A 22859-nucleotide genomic window follows, 5' to 3' on the forward strand; every position below is an offset into this window, starting at 1 on the left:
TTTTTCCCCTAAAAAAATTCTTTGTATTGTATTTTCATATAACTAATTCAATGATATTTTCTGGCATTTCGACATATGTAATAATATATTATTTTCTTTTATACTGGCTGGATGTGATGGAGTAATTTACTAGAAGTAGAAACACTGAAGGGAAATAGAATTCATGGAATGGAGGAATTGTGTTTCTGTAGAGAGGCTCTCCTACCATGAGAAATCATCTGAAACTGGATATCAGCTGTGGAGAAAAAGAAGGGTTTCCCAATAATTTCACCAGAAATTGATGTCTTTGAAAGCTATAACTTTTTATTCAGACCCTGAATCATGAGCAGTAGGGATCTACCCAATAATAATATTTTGGCCTCTGCAGAAAATAATGTATTAAATGGCTTTTCTATACCATGGAAGCGGTCAAAAAAGTTGATCCACTGCACTTAATAAGATCTTCATCCACAAGTGTCTTATTCGAAAAAAACTCCTCTTCACTCAACAAGAAGCCTGACTCAGTGTGCAGTCAGTCTAATTTTGCCCCAAAATTATGATTATAAAGACAGCACAGCGCAGAAGCCAAAGATGGTGAATCTATTTTTGTGCCTGGGAAACAGAACAGCTTGATCAGAATCTGCACCTTAACTCCTTCAGCCTTAAGAGAACTGGTTTGTGGATTATTTGAGTGTTTTCCAAATGAAGGTTTCTCACCTTCTCTTCCACTGCTGATCTGGCCAGACACCTCATCTTCCTGATTGAGTAGTTTTTTTTGCAAAGGAGTGCAAATTTTATCTGGTCCCACCAGGGCACCTTGCAACCAAGAATTTTATGGTACAGAGAAGGCATAATAAAGTTCCTCATCTTCCAGCTCAGTAAAGCAAAGCACAGAGGAATAAACTGAAGAATATCAGCATTATTATTATTATTATTATCATCCATAAAGAGTAGTGTTCATAACAAGTCAGTGATTTAAAGGTGTCAGAAAACAATGCCATGGTGAAGATTTACTCAGTAAAACACTTTAATCTAAAAAAACAAACAAGCAAACAAACAAAAATCAGAAACAAAACAAAACAGGTTTAATTAGAGCTCTATGGAAGAACTTACTCAAGCCGCAATGAAAGCTGAAAAAATGTAAAAAAAGGGAAAATATTTGTGCACATTCTAGGGTTCTTTGAATGAAACTAAAAGCATGGCTGGAAGAAATGGAAAACTTATATATATTTACATATATTGATATTCACCAGCAATACTCAAGACCCTAAGACTACATCCATGCTAGAACATCGCAGTGTCAGAAACCCTGTTGAGTTGTTAGGCTGATCCCTGACTGCTTTTGATGTCATAAATGCTCCCCAACACAACTCCTGAAGAGAGTTTTGGAGGAGTCAGGAGAGCTGTTCTCAAGGGGCAGTTTGGAGGCACCCAGCCCATTTTGGAAGCCAAGAAAGCTCAGCATCAATGAGCCTCACAGTTGGCTGCAGGCTCATTTGCCCACATGGTTGCCGTCCCAACACCTGTAGGGTTTTCTCTGAGCACAAAAGCAAAAAGCTCATCACCAAAGTGACCACGGTGGTTCATCCCCTCCCATTCCTGCCTCACCCCTCTGCTGCCACCATGGCCACACATTCTCTGACATCATTCTGGGCTTGGGGCATCCTGTTGTGTTTCTCTCTTTCCTGGCTGTACCCAGCTGAAGGTTGGGGCATTTCCTCCTGGCTGGAGCACCCTGGCGCTGCTGGCTGCTGAAGCTCCTCAGAGGCACCAGGAGCTCTTCTTCCATGGGGCTGTTGGTGTCTGGCACTTTTCCTGGCTGAGGGAAAGGTGTGTCTGTCCCCAGTCTTGGGCTGGATGGTGCTTGGCTTCCTTGTTGACTTGGCTTCACAGGGATGCAGGTTCAGCTCCTCTGCATGTCCTGTGGCAGCTCCCACTGCTCCACTTCCTGCCATCTCTGTGAAAACAAGACATGTTTGTTTCTCACAATAATTATGAGACACCACCTTCATGTATATTATCCTTTTATACCTTTATTTTGTGTTAAAGGCATCAATAAATTTTAAAATTTTTTCCCCCGTTTTACATGGGCAGACAATGATAGGACAAGGGGGAAGAGTTTGAAATTGAACAGGAGAGATTCAGGTTAGACATTAGGAAAAAATTCTTCCCTGTGAGGGTGGTGGGCCACTGGCACAGGTTGCCCAGGGAAGCTGTGGCTGCCTCATCCCTGGAAATTTTGGATGGGGCTTGGAACAACCTGGGATAGTGGAAGGTGTGCCTGCCCAGGGTGGTAGGAAGTAGGTGATAATTAAAGTCCCTTCCAACCCAAACTATGATTAATTAAAAAGCAGTTACTGTTACAGAAATCATTTCAATGGCCATAGATTTCAGTTTGACAGAAATAAATTGGCAAAGCCAAACAACCATTAGCTATTTCCACAAACAAATAAAAAGGAACAAACTCAGCTGGTTTGTGCTTATTGACACACTAACAGCTGCTAGAGCATCTCTAACATTCAGAAAATTTTCAATAAGTGTTTAATAATCAATTTTACAGAATACATTTTTTAGTAAGCTATGTACTGCTAAGACTGATAATATTTTAATACTACACACCCGTAAAATGCATCATCCCTTTCTGAAATAGGCTGTAACTTAGGGTAGAACTTTGTATTCCTGACATTTGAGTCCTACTCAAGGCAGAGCCTGTAACCTGCAATGCTGTTTTTAAAAATTACATAGAAAAAAATGAAGGAAAAAGTAAATATACACTATACATTTTTCATGTGGAAACATTTACATCCTTATCTATCAAATGGTTGTCAATAACAGAGGCAGGGTCACTTGTAGTGATATAGCAGATAATTTCTGAGCTGACAGAGTGTGCCATGATTGGCAGCCTAATTTGTAGCTTCATGTGGATGCTAAAAACATTTATAATTTTCTTGCAATCCTCTCCTTCCCCCCATGAAAAAAAAAATTCCATCAGCCTACACCCAAACCTTTAATACTCATTCCAAATCCAGAACTAGTCCTGTTCAATGTGTCCTGTGTGAGTGAACAAAATCAGATTTTTAGTCCATTTATCAGCACACACATTGTAGGTCCTTAGCACAAATAATGCCAGAAAATGTGTAATTACCATTTTTTATGGTTTAGGTTTGTCCTTTCAGTTTAACCCTTAACAGCCTGTGACATTCAGCCTCATGGCTGCTCAGACCTTTTGCTCAGATTCATTCTCTTCTGCATTTCCTGCAATTCATTGGTTGGAACTGTATTTGCTGAATCATAGAATATCTCAAATTGGAAGAGACCCATAAAGGATCATTGAGTACCACCCCTGCTTCTCACAAAAACACCTAAAATTAAATTATATTTCAGAAAGGTTGTGCAGACACTCCTTGACCAACCTGAACTCTGACAGCCCTGGCAATAACTTCATGCTTGGGCTCTGTTAAAGTGTATTGTTGTTTTTTTCAACCTGTACACTCATAAATTTAAATTCCAGGGTTGTACCTGTTGGAAATCCACCAGAAAGCTGTTTCCAAAATTCCAGCACTCAGACATATTATTATGTTTAGCACTTTTCCTTCTTAAACTGGCTTTAACTTCAGGTAGTCGGCTGATTTAAGGTATAAAATACATCCATCACCAGGTTCAATTTTCCTCTTTAGACACATAAACAAGATAATAAGGTCATGATCTCTTATACCAAAGCTGCATGTTAGTTCTGGAGATTTATTGACTCTCTCATCTTCAAAGGTGCCATTATCAACAGTGGAAAAAAGGTTTTCAGGCAAGTTTGAATCACTGGAGAAGGCTACAAGTTTACTGTGTAGAAGCAGTTTCAAGGATGAAGTACTGCCTTGAGATTCCTGATTTTTAAACATTAAATACAAACTATTCAACATCATGAAAGCATATGATTAACTGGATTAAGTACCAGCTAACAGAGCTCAGGCAGAAATTATATATGGGAAATAATTCTCAGGGATATGTGGCAGTACCAGGCTCTACCACTGAAATGGAAGACATTCAGTGCTTCCACTGGTGATTTGGAATTTAAACTGGAATTGATTCTGATGAAATTTTCTAAAACAAAGGGATAATGGCAAACTGGTAGAAAGGAAGGAGGAGGAGCTGATCTGAGCAAGGTAGGAGCCACAAGGGAAGACCCAATTTACAGATTGGGATTATATTTTCAGGAACACACAGTGATTTCTGGCTAAGACATCCAAGGAGTTCAGAATAAGAATCAGTCAGGTGCCATTTTGAAAAGGTTCAGGGAAAGGACAGAAGATTGAAGCTGGAAATGTAAATTGTAGGAGTATAAAAGCACTTGGCTGAACCACCAGAATAAACTGCAAAAAGCAACAATATGTTCCTGCACCTCCAGGTGTGTTCTGTTAACAGTGCCTTAGTCCTTCAAAAGTTCTTCAATTCAAGAGAGAGATAATTACAAGAAGCTAAGGAGATATTTCATGTTAGACCAAGGTTGGGCAAGGCAATATCTTGATTCCTTCTCCCTGCTGTACTGCATAACTGTGAATATTGGTTTCTTCCTCATCTTCATCCTCAGCTGTTACTTTTGGTACAATATTCAGGACCCTTGATCCACTGGACTTTGCACTCCACAAGCACCCACCAATGAGAAAATCTCTGTTTTGCAAGTCTTACTGTGGTGATTAACAACGAAAGGCCCTGAACACTTAATTGTGTTAGAAAAGCAGTACTTCTTATGAGGGGAAGAGCTACAAAGCAGAAACTAAACAAAAATAGTGCAGCTTTGATTTCTTCTCTCTCTCTCCAAAACCAACAGCACTTTAAATAGGGGGGAATCAAACATTAGACATTTCCAAGTCATATGTATTAAATTCACTTAAGATATTGTTATCCTTGTTTAGATTTGAACATATTGGGGAATCTTTTTTGTCTTGCAACTATTCCTAAAAGACTCTAAGTGGCTGGATTGCCTTTTTCTGACAAAAAAAATTCTTCCCATTAATTATTTACACGATGGCTCCAATCAATGCTGTACCTGTCAGCCTCCCCAGCCAAAATGAAAGTTCACTATGTAAAGGTGCCAAGGGAGAGTGGCAGCCTCCCACTGCGAGTTTATAGACAGAACTAAGTCAGCACGCATTATGTGTCAGAGCCAACATCAGACAGAATCAGATCCTTTGATCTCAGACCTCCACAGGAAGCTTAGATCTCAGACAAATTAGATAAAAAATGAATTTATAGCAGATATGTGTCCTAAGGCACACAGCTGAATGCTGTGTTTTGGAAGAGTATGGCAAATATCAAAACACATAAACTGCAGAATTTCCTCTCTCCTTCTCTCTCTCCCTCTGCTTTTGTGATAGACACTAATTAAAAGGAGATAAAACTCCAGCTCGCCTCTTCCTGCCTCTTATGTAATCCACAGGCTTCGGTAAGGAGGAGGAAAAAGAAATTCCCAAAACAGAGCAAATGGGGGGTTCATCAGGGTTACCCGAATGCCCTTAGATCTGTGCTGTTGGCAGGTGAGATAAAAAAAAAAGCCCTCAACTACTGTAAGAACATTTCACACTTGCAGAAAAGGGAAGCCGGTGCTTTGTGCTGCCAGCCACATGCCCCCGGGGCTGTCTGCTTTTCTGTGACCTCAGAAGGAGTCGGGTTTGATCAGAAGATGATGAAAGGACAAGACTGAGGAGGTGTTGGGGAAGGGGTTGTTGGTGGCAGGACCCTGGGGAATAAAATAGGACATAGGGTGGGGTGGGTGAGAGTGGAGCTGCTTTGGTTGTTCTCACAGAACTGTGCAGATGAGCCCTGGGTGGGTTTCTTACCTCCAGTGTAACTCACAGTCCTTCACAGCCTGCAAACCTGCCCAGAGCTTTTGATCCACCTGCAGCACCTGGAGATGTGGGCAGGGAGGAGCCCTGGGGACACCAGGAGTATTGGTCCCTGCCCTACTCCAAAAACACTGGGAGAAATCATGGGCTCACTGGATCATAGAATATCCTGGATTGTGGGGAAGGAACCCAAGAGGATCACTGAAGTCCAGGCCCTGTCCCTGCACAGGACACCCCAAGGATCACAGCGTGAGCATAAGGGGGATTATGCTGCTGCCTTCAGTGCAGCTGGGAATTCACTCCATCTGTATTAGAGATGAAATGACAAACAGAAAAAAATCAGGAAGGAGAAATAGGAGGCAATAAAGAGATAGACCTTTTGAGAGTGTGCCATTGATAGTGGGGCCCTGGAAAATGTTAAAGATAGACTCTGAAAATGTTAGGCTTTGTGTTTTGCCAGATCATTGCATCTGCGTAAGCAGTAGGATAAATGATATAATTGCTAGATGTGATGATTGTTTAGTAATTAAATATAATTATTGTATAATCATGAGAAACTATGTTAGAAATTTAAGGGGGTCACGAGGAGCCATGCTTGGCTGAAATCTATGTATACAATAGAACAATATAAGTTTAAAAATTAACATGAAAGTTATATAACGATAGAATATAAAAACGTGTTCATCCCAAATGCATGTCGGAGTCAGATTTGGGTTGGTAACCTCTGACACCCAGAGCTCTTCAATAAAAGCACCTACATATAATCATTTTCATGATTATGTGTTTCTGAACACTAACACCATTGGTCCTATACAAATCTATAAAATCCTAGAATCATTAAAAGTTGAAAAAAACCCTCTTAGATCATTGCATCCAAGGCACAATCACTTTATCAAACCTCTCCCCAGCTGCCACATCCCACACATTTTTTAAACACTTGCAGTGAGGGTGACTCCATCACTTCCCAGGGAACATCTGAACATGTTAAAAGACATAAACTGACTCTTTTGGTGTCCAATAATTTATGAATTGCAGTCTCACCTCCTGCTACAGCCACTCCACTTTTACTGGGTCCTTGACTGCAGCAAGGCTTGGTGGGAGCTGCAGGAGGCTGTGCTTGTTCATTGGGTCTCTTGATCCTGTCCCGTGGGAGATGAGGCTGTTCAGTCCTCGTTTCTGCAATGAAACACACAATCACATCACCCTCAGTGCATCTCTGCTCAGCAGAAATTATTAATTTGAGCAAAAATTGAAAATTTGTTGAATATATAGTAGAAAATTGCTTGAATATATATATGGCCCTAAATGCTGGATCCGCTCACCTTTGAACACTTGCAGAGATGGTGACTCCACCACTACCCTGAGCAACCTGTTCCAGTTCTTAACAATTCTTTCCAAGAAGAAACTTTCTGTAATATCTGCCTGGACTCAGACACCTTTTATAGGCATAAATCTGTATAACCTCGAACTATCACAGAATTATAGAATATTTTGAGTTGGAAGGGAACCACATTGATTATTGAAGCCCAACTCTTGTCTCTGCATAAACTACAACCAAATCCTAATTACTGAACATCCCACAGCTTTTTCTGAGTTCTATAGTCTGAAATCCATTGTGGCCACTCTGGGGATTTGTTAAATGAAACAAGGATTCTGCAAGTATAAAGTTTTGTGGATATTTCCAACTTACTGTGGCTTTTGCTCTTCCTGAACCAGCAGAATGAAAGAACAATGGTGAATGCAGATGCTGCTGAACCGAGTATGACAACCAGGATCATGCTGGCCCTGGCTCTCATGGGCACAGGGAAGGTGGCAAATGGCTGGGACAGCACAGTGAACTTCACCCCTGAGAATTTAAAGCAGTTGGTTTATTACAAAAGCAATGACAGCAATTTCACAACTAAAACAACACCCTATAGCTTTTTAACAGGGTAAAGATACATTCAGGGACAAACCACACATCCATCTATCTCCAGACAGATCCAACATTAATGGACAATATTTATTTAGGACTTAGTACCAGGACAACCCAAATGTGCAACAATTTTTCTACAAGGTAAGTTTCAAGGTTTCAGTGCTTTCTGGAGCATAAACAGTTTCTTTGCATTCAACAGTACTTAATATTTCTCCTATGAATTTGTCTAACTGACATAAACCTCAGAAAATACATTCACAATGCATCTGCTTTTGAGGCCAGACAGATCAGGCCCGTACAAGAAACATGCACATTTTCTGCAACAGAAACTGGTTGTGATAAGACAGTTCTTAATACTGATTTTTTTTTCAGGCTATACCTGAATCATATCAATAGAAGTTAGAGGGAATCCAGAAATATTGACCAGCATGAAGATTAAATCCATGATGCAGAAAACTCCCAGTGAACTTGTGAATATTTTCCACCATGTTGATAATGAGCATTATAAATAAAAAATGTCAGTGTCCCTGCTGTTACAGTAAATCTTTAGTCTCTTGAAAGACAGAAGCTCTGGGTAATGCTCTGCACCCAGAAATTCTAAACTTTTCTGTAAATGGCAGAATCAAGCCAGGCACTGCTCATAATCTCTGTGTTCAATAGTTCATTTGGTCTCAGATCTGAGCTGAAAGGACTGGAAGAGGATTAGTGCTGCCCTTTTGAAATAGAGAAAGGTTTTGATTCCCTAAATTATTTCCAAAACAAGTTCTAAATGCAGATGTGCTGGGCAAGGATAGGAGTTTAGGAAAACTGGCTCTGGTACTCTCTGTAGACCACCTTGAAGGATGTGGATTAGCACATCAACTCATTATGTGTCTTACTACCTGACTCATTATTGGTCCTAACCTCACAGTTCTAAACATTTTGATGGATGGATGTTTCTTTTGAGTTCCACTTTTAATAAAAATCTAAAAGCCTTTTTTTTTTTTTCATAAATTCATTTAAAAAATCAGAAATGCTGTAAGATAGAGGCTTGGAGACCAGGGCAAGTAGCTGTAGGTACTTTTAGCAGAAACTAATTAGATTTGTGTCAGTGTTGTCCACCTGAACGAAGCCAAGCTGCATCAGAACAAGGTGGGAAGCATGTTCCAATTGGGAGAAATCTGCCTGCAGGTACAAACACATATGAACTTCAGCTGAGAGAAGAAATCTCTCAGGTATCAAGGACTCTGCACAGACAGGTGTTTAAAGGTGTTTTGCACTACTCTAATAGTCCGTGAGTCGGATGCTGTTGGTTTAAATGGAAAGTGGATGTATCAAACCCATTGGGATCCATATCAGGGAAGGGAATATTACTGTAAAACAAGGAGCAGGATGATGCAGTAGGGCTATGAATAGTCTGCTCTCCCCAGGAGCTACCACTAAAACATTTGGGATTATTCCATTTGACATCAGCTGCACCTCCTGAGCTGTCTCCAAACAGTGAATTATGCCAGGCTAGGTGCACAGAGCAACTGGTTCATGGAGATGTATCACAACCATCTACTATTTGATTGTTTAATTCCTTAAAGTGAACCTCTGCAGTAAGAATCTGGAAGTGCAAAAACCTTTATGCTGTCTCCAGCATGGCTCCCAATTACAAGGAGCAAAAGGGATTGTGCCTTTGGTGTGTGCTTTTGCAATGCACATTAAAAGTGTGGAATAATCTGATTTACACAGGTGATACCTGCACAGGTGCCTGTACACATTGGTACCTCTAAACATCCTCCATGGGGAGGAATGGCTTTAAGATGAAAGAGGGCAGATTTAAATTAGATATTAAGCACAGGCACAGGTTGCTCAGAGAAGCTGTGGCTGTCCCATACCTGGAAGTGCTGAAGGTCAGCCTGGATGGAGCTCTGAGCATCCTGGTCTACTGAAAAGTGTCCCTTCCCAACATAGAGGAGTTAAAACTCAATTATCTTGAAGATCCCTTCCAATCCAAACCATTCTGTGATTCTTTTATTAATGCCTAGTAACTCTCTGACTGGTAAATATTTCAGAGAAGGGATCTCTGACCTTTGTTCATAAAAAAGATTTTGGGATTTCCTTGAAACAGGTTTCTAAACACATTGCATTAAGCTCTGCTTCCAGCCTAAAGATTCAGATCTTGTGAGGTGCTGATTTTCCATCTGCTCTCGCTGATTAGAAGGTAGTGGGAGCTGCATGTGCTTGGCAGCTCAAAATACACAAAAAATCCCCCCTTGGAAGGCCCACTTCTAAGTATTCCATGCACCTCAATTCTCCCTTTGCCAAGCCATGGGAAGCACTGGATTTGGATGAGCCACTTGTGGCAGCCTAAATGTTTGCAAACTTCTTTTTTGATTTCTCAGATTTTTTCAATACCCACTTCCACTTGGCCACTTCACCAGTCAGATGTACTTGTTCCCTCTGTTTTTGTCTGGATGAGGCAAGACATGAGAGATAGATAGATGATAGATAGATGATAGATAGATAGATAGATAGATAGATAGATAGATAGATAGATAGATAGATAGATAGATAGATAATATGGGTATATCTTCTACAATGGTATTTATCTGAAGAGATATCCATGCATATATATCTATATATAAAGAGAGATAGATGGATGAATGGATGGATGGATGGATGGATGGATGGATGGATGGATGGATGGATGGATGGATGGATGGATGGATGCAATACCATAATAGAGACTTTACACATGGTCTTACAACATTTATATCTTAATATGTCCTTGGACTGTGTGCCAGACCTGTTCCTGCTTCTTCATATTCTTGCCTCAGTCATCCTGAGACAAGAAACCAACACTATGACCCCTCTATTCCTTCAGAAACAGGTTTACAGATAATGTCAGGCCCCCAAACAGTTGCAGAGGTGCTTCTCTTGTGCAGACATCTTGAGGATTTTCCAAGGGAGACTTCACAGGGTGCCTTGTCCCCCTCAGCTGGCATTTCCAAGGAGGCATAAGCACACCTGCCTCCTCTTTACTAAGCTGCTCAGGGGCCTCTGAAGGTGCAACATCATCTCCACAAGCTCTCAGGAAAGCCCTGGCAGAACCCAGTCCTGGAGTCATGCTCTGAATGTGCATAACCACCTATAAAGGTGACCAGGTGCAGGCAGTCAGGAAAAGGCACTATGAAAATAGCCAGGAGCACAGATGGAAAAATTCTGAATATAAACAGAGAAAAAAAGAGGGAATGAGAGGTTGCAATTTATAGGAAAAAGTTTGCTCAGGCAACTTAACTGATTTAAGTTTCTGATTTCTTGGGATACATACAAGGGAATCCAGGGAGAAAGAGGCACCTTTATCTGACAATACTTCTCTGTACTTGTTCATTAGATTTGAGAGATCTTGCATGAATAGCAGAGGAATCATCCAGCTCTCCTGCTGCCTGGGGAATGCCAACTTGGATGTGAAACAGAACTCAGGCTATTTAGAGTTTTGGCATAGCTCCACCCATTCAAACAAAGTTTAACTCCTTTTTTTATAAATTCAGGCCACCTGTAGGGCTTTGATTTTACCGCATCAAAGGATACACAGAATACAGGGTTTACCTGGAGGTGATGTCACTGTGAACACAAGTCTCCAGTTTGTTCCTGAGCTGGAGACAGCCAGATTGGAAAAACTTGCACATCCCTCTATGACCTGCACTTGGGTGAGCCCTGGAGAGTCAGAAAAAATCATATTGCAATGAACAGCAACCAGGTAAGTGCCACTTAAGGAACTCAGGGAGTCCTCATGACTTTAAGGGACCTCAGAAAGCCTAAATTCATTATCCATCTTAATCATAAACATTGTGTCTAACTCCAGAAAATTTCACACAGTGATACTCAGAAAACAAATTCCAGAAGGATTGGAGGGCTTCAGCTTCTAAATATTTATTCTTTAAGCTCATTGTGAAATGGAATTTTCTGTGTGTTATGGGGGTATAATGTGAATGCAGCAGTTAAAGGGATCAAACAAAGGTAACAGAAGCTATAGAGATGCACCAGGAAGTTCCAAATGTCCATTTTTAAATTTAACTCATGTCTTGTGTGACTAAGTATTCACCAAGGTTAGGAGAGTGATAATAAGAGTGTCCCAAGGGGATGGTCTCAAGAAGTCAACCCCTGTAACTAAGGGACAAGCTGAATAATCAATTATTTTATGACTTATCTTTCAGGCATAGTCTCTCCTGTCCTATTTTTAAATCTTTTGGAATTTTTCTCCTGCTCTGTCAGATGCTTTGAAAGGTATTTGGCCCTGGAAAATATCTGTGGTGACTGCCCTGAGACAGTACAGGAGACACTGTCAGCTGGAAATCTGGCAGGGAAAAACTCCATGGGGAGCATTTCCATGGGGGAAACAGTATTTCTCCATGACATTACCTCTTGTTGTGATCTATCAGGGAATCCATTCTGACTCAACATTTGCCCTTGCCATGATTGTTATTTCTGTAGACTCTTTTAAAAAGTTGTAATTTACTTTGCAACTGGATCCCCATTTTACTGTGTGTATCTTTGAGCGGCAGCCAAGGCCTGGCCTTTGAGTGATGCTGGCCAGGTCTGGTCTGCATTCAGACTCTTGGGGTGAAAGGGGTGGAATCCTAAAGGCTGACAAATTTCCAAATGTTGGTTCAGGTGGGGGTGAGATGCCAGAACTTCCTCAGGATGCTGGACTGGCTCCAGTGATCACAAACACAGACTTTTGCCTGCTGAAAGACAACATGTCATAACTATTTGCTTTATGAAGCAGGTGGCTTTGGCATTTTATTGCAGTTAAGCAGCACAGGTGAAGGTACATAAAGCTGAATGTGGGCAGGACATTTATACTCTGCCATTCTCATGTCCAGGATATTGAACAATGTGGTGAACTAGCAAATGCTGAACTATTGCCAGAAATTGCCCAAGACAAGGTCTTAGGCAAAACCATGACACATATTAATTATTCAGCAACATAAATGATAAAATTTCTCCTCTCTGTTAATCTGGTACAATTTAATTTGTTCATATCCCAATTAGTTTTGACTACATATATGGGGATTTTTCAATTTCTGTACAATATCTAGCACATCAAACCACCAATTTCATTACAAGTCTCCAGGTTCAGCTGTGACAGATAAATAATCAGTGATTTATACTGTGAATAGATTTGATGGAGATGTGGGAATGTAGATTTCTTTTATTGCTCCAGCCGTATCCTGGTTCATCCATCTACCACTCATATGATCCTCCTTATGATCCATCCTTATATTATGTTGCCAGGCATGATCACATAACATTTGTTCATTTTATTGACAGATCATTCATATCTGGACTGATGGATTCATGGCTGTCACTGCAACAGCAGTGCAGTATTATTAAAGGTTGCAAAGTGCTTTAATGTCAGATAATCAGAAAATTCCTAGATCTCTGCATATGGACTTTGAAAAAGTTTTTCTGCAGGAAGACAAATCCTGAAATGCTTCTTAGTGACCTGAGGAGGAAATACTGTGCTGAGATTTGTGTCAAGGATTTGAACTTTGACTACCTGCCAGGATTGTCTCACAGGCTGTTAAAGCATTTCTCATTGATATGTAGTTTTCTCAGGAAAAAAAACTGATTTTCACCTCAGTGCTGATTATTTTCCAACTTTGCTCAAGACAGTGTCTGCACAGTCTACCAAGATTTCTTGGCTCTCTTACTGTCTGTAATGCAGATTTTAACAGAGAGTCTTGTCCAAATACTTTATAATTGCCATTTCTAGTGTGTGAAGAAGCCTGGAGTTCTGTACTGTACTTCTCAACAGAGACTAGCTCAGCTTTCAGGCACATATGCTTCAAAGCTCAGAATGCTACAGATATATATGGGAGTCTTCCCAAAGATCTCTCAGGCAAGCTGGTATTTAACGTAGAAGCAGAGCTAATTTGGAGCTAAACTGCCTTCCACGAGGCACTTTGGCTGCTGTCAGCTGCAGCAGCCTCAGTGTGCTAGACGGGACCCATTTCCATTAAATGCTGCTTTCATGTGCTTCAAAAGACGAGTGCAATAAGGATGTTTGTCAAAGGGAAAACTGCAGCAAACTATTACATGCAGAACATCTGTACCGTGCTGCTCTTCCATTGCTGCAGTTTATTGACTATAAATTTGATGCATGTATCTTTTAAAGAATGTGAAGTGTCTTTCCTTTCAGTGACTTTTTCTTTTTCTTTTTCTTTTTCTTTTCCTTTTTCTTTTTCTTTTCCTTTTTCTTTTTCTTTCTTTCTTTCTCTCTCTCTCTCTCTTTTTTTCTTTCTCCCCGTGTCCCTCCCTTCCTTCCTTCCTTCCTTCCTTCCTTCCTTCCTTCCTTCCTTCCTTCCTTCCTTCCTTCCTTCCTTCCTTCCTTCCTTCCTTCCTTCCTTCCTTCCTTCCTTCCTTCCTTCCTTCCTTCCTTCCTTCCGACACTTCCTTCCGACACTTCCTTCCGACACTTCCTTCCGACACTTCCTTCCAACACTTCCTTCCGACACTTCCTTCCTTCCTTCCGACACTTCCTTCCGACACTTCCTTCCTTCCGACACTTCCTTCCTTCCTTCCGACACTTCCTTCCGCCAGTTTTTTCCGCCACTTCCTTTCTCCCACTGTCATTCCTGATCCAATAATCTATGGCTAATATAAACCTAAGGAGTTTCGGAACATGGCATGAAAAGCAGTAGAAAACACCAAAGGATTTTTCTAACCTGTAATCCTGGAACTATCTTGTGGTAGGAAGGATTTCTAATTAACAGAAACAGGGACTGAAAGGGTGAGAAGCTGTGATCTACAGCATAAATGCTACTTATCTTCTCTCAATATGAACTTTTCAACTCAAAAATAGCACACAAATGGCTTTAAGGTGAACAAAATACTTTCTCTGCAATAGGGAGAACTAACTTTTCATTGTGTGTGCTTCTTGCTTATATTTAAATAGTTTAGAAATTAAACTAATAAGTCTATAATCATTATAATTTCCCACTTCTAATTTAGCAGCATATGACCATCCACAGGCGTTTGGTTCAGCACTCTACTTAAAAAAGGTTCTATGTCTAAGCATATTCACACAACCTAGAGGGAAATCCTCACATGTTTAGAGTTTTTCACAAGTTTTCATGAGTCTTCCATGAGTTCACGTGTTCTGATAAATGAGGAACAGAAGGGAAACATTTAGATCCCCCATGTAAAAAAAAAAAAAAAAAAAAAAATTCAGATTATATTATGTTAGTGATAATCTATAAGCAGCTGTTTCTGTCTGAACTTGGCCAGATCCTTTGGGATAAAAAAGGTGTTGTGGATTCTTAAGAAAACATTCCAGTTAACATAAACTGAAAATCAGTGTTAGGATTTCTAATTCTTCATTCTTTCTTTTCTTGACCCCAGGTATGTCTTTTCAGGACAAACTATAGGATATGCTTGCTTTAAGCTACCAGACCACAAAATACTTTTAAAAAAGTAAAAGCTTTTTTTTTTCCCCTGTAGCACATGACTGGGCAGTTCACCAAACTCCTACTGCAACCTTCTATTTTCAGCCCAAAGACTGGTTTTCAACTGCAGTGTTTCTCAGGGACAGCTCCTAAAGTTTTCACCAGCATTTTGCATAGCTGCTTTGCCATAACCCTTGCTACAGGAAAACACACATCCAAACCTTTCAGCACAGCCTCAGAGGAGTCCTTGAGATGAGCTGATACAACCCAGGGCTCTGCAGGAGGCCCCAGTTTGTCAATTCTTTCACCCTGGGAGGAAGAACAGAAGAGAAGAATTAAGATCTTGTCTCCTCAGCAAGACCAAAGAAAGCTTTGATGGTTTTAACAATGGTAGTATTTATATATATATATATATATATATATATATATATATATATGCCCCCTGTCTGAGGGTGGTTTGCACTTATGTATCACAGGCTACAAGTGCCACAAAGGTCACCATAACTTTTCAAGGTGAGGCCACATCACAGAATGGGTCAGGTTGGAAGGGATCACAGTGGCTCATCTGGTCCAACCTCCCTGCTCCAGCAGGGTCATCCCAGAGCACAGGGCATGTCTCCAAACAGTTCTGGAATATCCCCAGTGAGGAGACTCCACAGCCTCTCTGGACAATCTGTTCAATGCTTGGTCACTGCCTAGGAAAGAAGTTCTGCCTCATGTCCAGGGGCGACTTCCTGGGATCAGTTCCTGCCCGTTCCTCTGGTGCCATTGCTGGAGAACCTGCTCCATGCCAAATATCTCAAATGTCAAAATAGTACTGAATTGAATAGAGTCTCCATACACAGGGAGGCAAATTCTACCTTTCTGTCCAGGAAAATGATTTTTGGCTGTACAGGAAGCTGCTTCTCAATTTCTCCATCTGAAGGCTGCACCTGAACAGAGATGCTGTAGGGTCTCCTGTATAAGCATGTTTCTGAATGTTGTCTGCTTCCATTTCTTTCACATGAAAAGGAATGGGAAAGGAAAAAAATAAAGGAAAAAAAAGGAAAATCAGAAATAAAGTTCTAGATATTATTTCTGTTCCTATTTTCTACCTACCTACTATGTTTACCGTATCATAACCCTTTGATTCCTTGGGTGAGAGCAACATGCATGGAAACAGGAGAGTTCTCACTTCCAAGCAGAAAACAGCACCCAAGTATGAAAAAATTCTTTTGTTTAAATCCCCAGTTTACAGATGGAAAAGTGGGAAGTTAACAAAGTCATTTATGTCCCAGGTATCATGTTGGAAGTATGTGGCAGAGACAGGGATTTTATGGATTCATGAACCCAATGCCTTAGCCCCAAAGTCAACACTGAAGTGCACTGAGAGCAGTGGAGCCTGCAAATGTTCCCTGTCCAGCAGAAAGATTTTCACTGACAAACTTTGAGCTCCTCTAAGAACAAAGTCTTGGTTCCTCTACACAAACACACCAATTACAGGGCTTTGCTGCATTTTCTTTTGCTGCCATCACCTTCCCATTCTGCAAAGTCTGCAGACTGAAATAAAGCAGTTACACACACTCCCTTGAAAGACATTGGTTTTTCCAAGCCTGAAATTTAAATTAGAACATCCCAGGAGAGTGCCTTTGCATTTGAATAAAGAATCAACACTTCATTCTGAGCCTGGATCATTTCATTCCCTTTCCCAGTGCTTTGTGCCATTTAGTATCTCATATATATATATATAATTTATATATATATATATATATATATAAAGCTTTAATCTGCAATTGCAATGAAGTGGCTGGGGGTTTGGTATTGTCTTGAAATGAAAGAAGAAAAGATATTCATTGATCTCTTGTGTTTGCTTAAAGGTGTTTACAAACACAAGATATATGGAGCTTAAGTTTCCTTTGCTTTTAACTCTTTTTTTTTCTAGTTTTGATGGTTGTGGATGTTTCTTCAGAGTATTACTCTGTATTACAAATGAGAAACTGTTCATACTGAGCTGATGGAAAATACTGGTCTGAACTACAGCTGCTGGAAAGACCAACTAAGGTTTTAAGGATATGTGCAGACTCGAAAGGTAGCTCAAGGATTGAAGCTTTACTTCTTATCTTGCTTCTTTATCTTGTATTTTTGTTGGTGGGAAAGGCCCAAAGACAATGTTAGATTTAAAATTCATGTCAGGGGCATCAATAAGGGGCTGTTATCCACCTTCTTCCAAAAATGTGCATTCAACTGTGTGACCAAACACCAAGTCATATACAGCACACCAAGTCATTCCTGTTTTCAAGCTAAAGAGCTGCAGTTTTCTGTGAGCTCCCTGGCTCCAGCTGAGCACAGAGAGGTTTAGGTGAGTCTTGGCATTGTTTCTGTAAGGCCCAAATCTTTTTTTTCTCACCTCAGCTTCTTTAACAAATAAGAAAATGCTCTGAATTCACACCTCAGTTTCTACATGCTAAAACTGTGTGTAGAGGAAGGCTGCTGCAAAATGTGGATCTAGGAAGTACTTCTCACTCTCTAGGGTGAGTAGAGTAATAAAATTATAAAATCATAGAGTCATAGAATCATAGAAAATTTGGATTAGAAGAGACCTTAAAGACTATCCAGTTCCACCCCCTGCCATGGGCAGGGACATCTTCCACTACTGGAGATTGTTCCAAGTCCCATCCAGTCTGACCTGAGACACTTCCAGGGATGGGGCAACCACAGTTTCTCTGGGCAACCTGTACAACCCTCACAGTAAAAAATTTCTTCTCAACATCTAATCAAATCTTTCCTCTTTTAATTTAGAACCATTCCTCCTTGTTCTTTCACTCTCTGGTAAAATAACAGTGAAGAAAACAGAACTAAGCAAAACTAGACATGGATACTTAAAATGGAAGTGTAAAAATGAATGTCTGTGGGTAATTTGAACTTGGTTAACTCAGCATGGAATGTGGTGTTTATATCCCACATGGTTCAACCTGACTCGTGCTGTGAGGGAGCCCCAGCCTTAGGGCACAGCCCTGGACACAGCAAGTTGTATTCCTTAAAATTATGTCAGTGTGGAGGAGGAAAAAGGAGCATCCTGCTGATTCATGCTGGAAGGAAAATAGGCCTTTCCTGGCAAAGTTTTGTCCTAGGGAGGTGGAGGTAGATGAGTGCTCATAGCCCAGCAAGGACCAGAGCAAGACCTGCCTTTGCCTCATCCCGTGGCCATGAAGGATGTGCTGTTTGCCACTGTCCTGGAGTCTCTTGCTGGGCAGGAGCAGGCTGGTTGGTAATTCCCTGCTGACAGGGAGCAGCTCTGATGCTCAGCGCCCTGCAGCTCTTCTAGATGTGGGCACAGCAGGCTGGGGATGCCTCAGTCAACAGGGACACCAGGCATCCCTGATCCTGTCACCATCAGAGTCTGCTGAACAGGCTGAGGCTCCACAGGAGAGCAAATGCCTGTCCTTTAGCAGCAGGGAAGTTTGAGAGCAGAAACTGGAGGATCTGCTGCAGGTATCATGGATTAATTGAGAAACTTGGTGGAGAGGTTTGGGGCAGAGGAAATGAAGTGTCCCTGAAATCAAGGAGAACTTGTCATTATATTTACAATTGTAATAATAACTGTAATCATGAAATATAAAATCATAGAATGATTTGGGCTGGAAGGGACCTTGAGAATAAACTTGTTCCAACCCCCTGCGATGGGCAGGGACATCTTCCACTATCCCAGGTTACTCCAAGACCTGTTCAACCTGACCTTGAACACCTCCAGGGATGGGGCAGCCACAGCTTCTCTGGGCAATCTGTGCCAGGGCCTCACACCCTCACAGGGAGGAATTTCTTCCTGATATTTAATCTAATGTATATAGTAATATCATTATTAGTATAGTTATTTAGTATAGTTATTTTGTCATAAAAATGTCTACAACAATAATAGTAGTGGGAAGAAGAAGAAGAAGAAGAAGAAGAAGAAGAAGAAGAAGAAGAAGAAGAAGAAGAAGAAGAAGAAGAAGAAGAAGAAGAAGAAGAAGAAGAAGAAGAAGTACTGTTATCAATTGACTTCAAGGGAAAGGAGATCAGGATGAGAGCCTGGATCAAGGGTCCACTAAAGTCAATGGAAAAACTAGAAAACTAAATTATGCCAAAAAGCAAGCCTTGGCACTGACACCTGATCACCTCTACAATTAAACTGTCAGTCTCTCTTAAGCTGTAGTTCAGGTCCAATGGCAAAGTCAAGAACAACTCCCAAATGGTGTGGGAGCTAGTACAGTCAGAAAATATTTTCACTTGGAAGTTTGGATGAGGCCATGCTGAAATATGTCAGCTGGCCTTGGTGCCAAAAAACAGCCCCTGGCATATTTAATTTCCTAATAGACACTGAAATTAATTGAACAGTTGTCTGGTATGTCTGCAATGTGCCGTAAAATCAATGTATCCTTGGAAGAGGAAGGAAATTGGGAAGAATTTAGGGAATAATATGACTAAATGAATCATGATCCAGCTGAAAAGACATTTCTTCTTTGTTGTTGAAAAGGTGGGGATGGCTGGTGACTGCAAGCAATTCAAGAAAGGGAGGTTCAGCAAGGACAGGGCATAGACAAGCTGAGGACTTGTGGCAGGCGAAGTAGGTACATATTCCCTGGAAATATTGTGAGGAACTCAGAGTTTTTGGATGAGAATGGTTTCTGATGTCATGGGATGATGAAATAAGCCAGACCTCTGCCCTCTCAGGTGCACTGTTGGAGCTTTGTCACCCCCTGCAGATCTTGTCACTAATTAATACAGATGGGGAAGAGCAACATGAGCATCAGAAGACAATGAGGAGTCTGAGGTCATTCCTATTTTAAGCAAAAAAAGGTATTTGAAGGATGACTTTTATTTCCACCAATTCCCATATTTTCCCATATTATGGACAGAAATCAAAGAGAATCATGGAGCCCAGCTCCTGGCTCTGCACAGGACAGACCCAACAATCCCATCCTGTGCCTGAGAGCATTGTCCAAGCACTTCTTGAACTCTGCCAGGTTTGGTGCTGTTGCCACTGCCCTGGGGAGTCTGTTCAGTGCCCAGCCACCCTCTGGATGAAGAAACTTTTCCTCACATCCAACCTAGACATCCCGTGGCACATTTTCATGTCATTCCCTCAGGTCCTGTCACTGGTCACCACAGAGCAGAGATCAGTGCAGGCCTTCTTCTTCCCCTCCTAAGGAAATTGTAACTGCAATGAGGTCCCCTCCCAGTCTCCTCTTCTCCAGGCTGAGCAAACCTAGTGACCTCAGCCTCTCCTCTTAAGACTTCCCCTCTAGGCCCTTCTTTCATTAGAAGAATGAATCTGATGAAGGGTTTAGATGTGGGATCACCAGAGGCCTTTAGAAGGAGAGGGACAGAGCAGATGCATCAGATAGGAGAGAAACATCCTCCAGATTCATTAGTGACTTCCATTAATAGCTGTAGATCAGTGTAAATGCCCCTGATTACAAAGCCAGTGGCAAGGAGCTAACCCAGGCCTCCTCCATAACACAGTCCCCAAGTTTACTGTCAGAGAAATGTCTTTTATTAAAAGTAAACAGCACCACGCCGGAGGTCAGAGCTTTGCCGTGCTGCGTATCCCAAGGTAATACCACTTTAAGCTCCACATAAACTCTTAAACAGTTTCTATCCTAAAACCAGACCGTAGGTGGTACAGTTTTTTACGATATGTTATAATAGTGCAATAAATCTGTTAGCTTAAAATCGAATCTCCGTGGCCTTTTAGAGAAATCATCATTAAATGCAAGGCCCTGTTAATGATGCCATCCCAGTGAAATTGTTTAATCTGCTAGGGGGGTGGAAGGTCACCAAATGAATTTTTTATAATACATCAACTTGACACGCAATAGGGAAAACTGTAATAGATAAAAGCAAAGGAAAAGGGCACTGTCTTCTTCTGATAGGTCAATAGCAGCCAAGAGAGTCACTCATCCACTTTTCCTTCACTACCGTGCTCCTTTTCCATTTAATATGGACACCCAATTAATACCTCAGCACCATAGACAACCTCATTTTAGGTGAATTATAGCAATTTCTTCCCCCTTCTCCGAAATGAAAGTGATCACAATACATCATAGCATTGTGCGAATTAACGTTAATTGATTCGAGTTACCAAGCATTGATGGGCCACTTCTATAATCTGGTCCTTATTGGGAGCTGGAAGGGATGGAGGGAAGATTAGATTGCATCCCCCGTTGCTTTGACGACGGCGGTCACCTGATGGCTTGTAAGACAGTTGTACGCTTCTATTGCCGGCCCCAGTGGGGTCGTCAGTAAACTGGAGTGATGTCCAAACATCATTACACGCTGCTCCGATATTAAAGCAAAGGGATTAGCACCTTATTGCAGGCAACCTGGATTTGTCATTGTGCTGTCGTTATCCAATTTCCAGATGATAATGTGACTGTGGCCTGCGGGCACGAGGTCCTACAGCCAAACCAAGGTGTCTGTGTATGTACACACACATATATATCTATATCTATATATGTATTTTTTTTTTTAATACATATACACACACATACTCATATATACCCACTCACACTACCCCACAAACACCCAGCGCCCCAAGCCATTTAACCCTTTGCTCACCAGATTCCTGCTAACAAAGCATGTGGAAGAATTTTTCCCCCCTTTCCCATCAGACGCGCAGCGGAGGCCAAGAGCGCGATGCGACGGCAGAATGAGCTGGCCTGGGAGCTGACACGGCCGTCACTCACTCGAGTGTCACAGCAGACAAGCTCTGCTGATAGAGGTGACACCACTCACATGTTAAATAAGGCGGAGTGGGGACAGGATTGGTCCCTTGGAGACGTGGCCAGCAGCTCCTCTCTGCTGGTGCCTGTGTCGTGTAAATCATCACTTATGTCGCAGATCCCGTTCGTTGTTAGGAGAGGAAATAAATTCATATGTGACACAAGCAAGACAGGTTTTTTTTGACAGCACTGAGGTACCAGTGCTGGGATCAGATCTCTTTACAGTGCTTGAGAAGCATGACAGGGACACTGCTGGATCTCCTGCATGTATCTGGACAATGTTAATTTCTGAGGGAGCACTGGAATAGGGAATAACTTCCCTTGAACCGATCCTCTTCATTTTTAACTGAGATGTATTAACACAAACCCTTCAGTTTCAAAGATCAAGACTGGTGTGCGGGATATGTGGCAATTTATTTCTCCTTCTTCCCTTAGATGCAAAGTCCTGTGCTCCTTTTCCCAAATCTCTCCTGCCCTCTCCACCTTCCCCTTCCTCTGCTTTCTCCTGCTATCACTGCACCTTTCCTACCTCCTGCTCCTTTCCTGCAGAGGAGCCAGCTGAGTTTTGGAAAGCCATTGTCAGAGCAAGCAACCAGAGCTATATGGACGGTAGGACTCCTAATTGCCTGAATCTTGTAATTCACAGCTGTCACCTTTGAGTGGGAATGACAAATTCTTGGATAGGTTCACCAGGTACAATAGATACTAACAGAAATTTAGTTTAAAATTTAAGGCTTAGGGTTGAAATGTGTCTTGGTGATTGACCCTCTTAACCCTACACTGTCAGAATGGTTCCTGCCCAGGAAAGCAGTGGTGGGAAACTGTAATTTTATTTATCTACTATTATTAGAGGGCCAATGTGAAGATCCATGGATGGTAGTTTGGAGATTTGTTGGAAAACTTGCAAGGGAAATGCTGGCTTCACACAAGGCTCATACACGAAGGGCTGCTTTTGGTATTTTCCCCTTCA

At 41.4% G+C, this 22859-nt stretch overlaps 1 protein-coding gene across 1 annotated transcript in view; it reads right to left on the reverse strand.

Moving 5' to 3' along the window:
* Positions 1 to 1035: 1035 nt before the first annotated feature.
* Positions 1036 to 22859, reverse strand: part of PKHD1 (PKHD1 ciliary IPT domain containing fibrocystin/polyductin) — a 238734-nt gene continuing 216910 nt past the window's right edge. The window contains exons 60-65 of the mRNA XM_063153146.1: positions 16010 to 16145; positions 15371 to 15458; positions 11308 to 11415; positions 7507 to 7662; positions 6858 to 6992; positions 1036 to 1936 (exon numbers count right to left, since the gene is read on the reverse strand). Coding sequence (XP_063009216.1) covers positions 1584 to 1936; positions 6858 to 6992; positions 7507 to 7662; positions 11308 to 11415; positions 15371 to 15458; positions 16010 to 16145 — 976 coding nt within the window. The 3' untranslated portion in view covers positions 1036 to 1583. The remainder of the gene's footprint in view (positions 1937 to 6857; positions 6993 to 7506; positions 7663 to 11307; positions 11416 to 15370; positions 15459 to 16009; positions 16146 to 22859) is intronic.

Source organism: Melospiza melodia, chromosome 3 (genome assembly GCF_035770615.1).
Source record: "Melospiza melodia melodia isolate bMelMel2 chromosome 3, bMelMel2.pri, whole genome shotgun sequence".
In the NCBI taxonomy this organism is placed as follows: Eukaryota; Metazoa; Chordata; class Aves; order Passeriformes; family Passerellidae; genus Melospiza; species Melospiza melodia.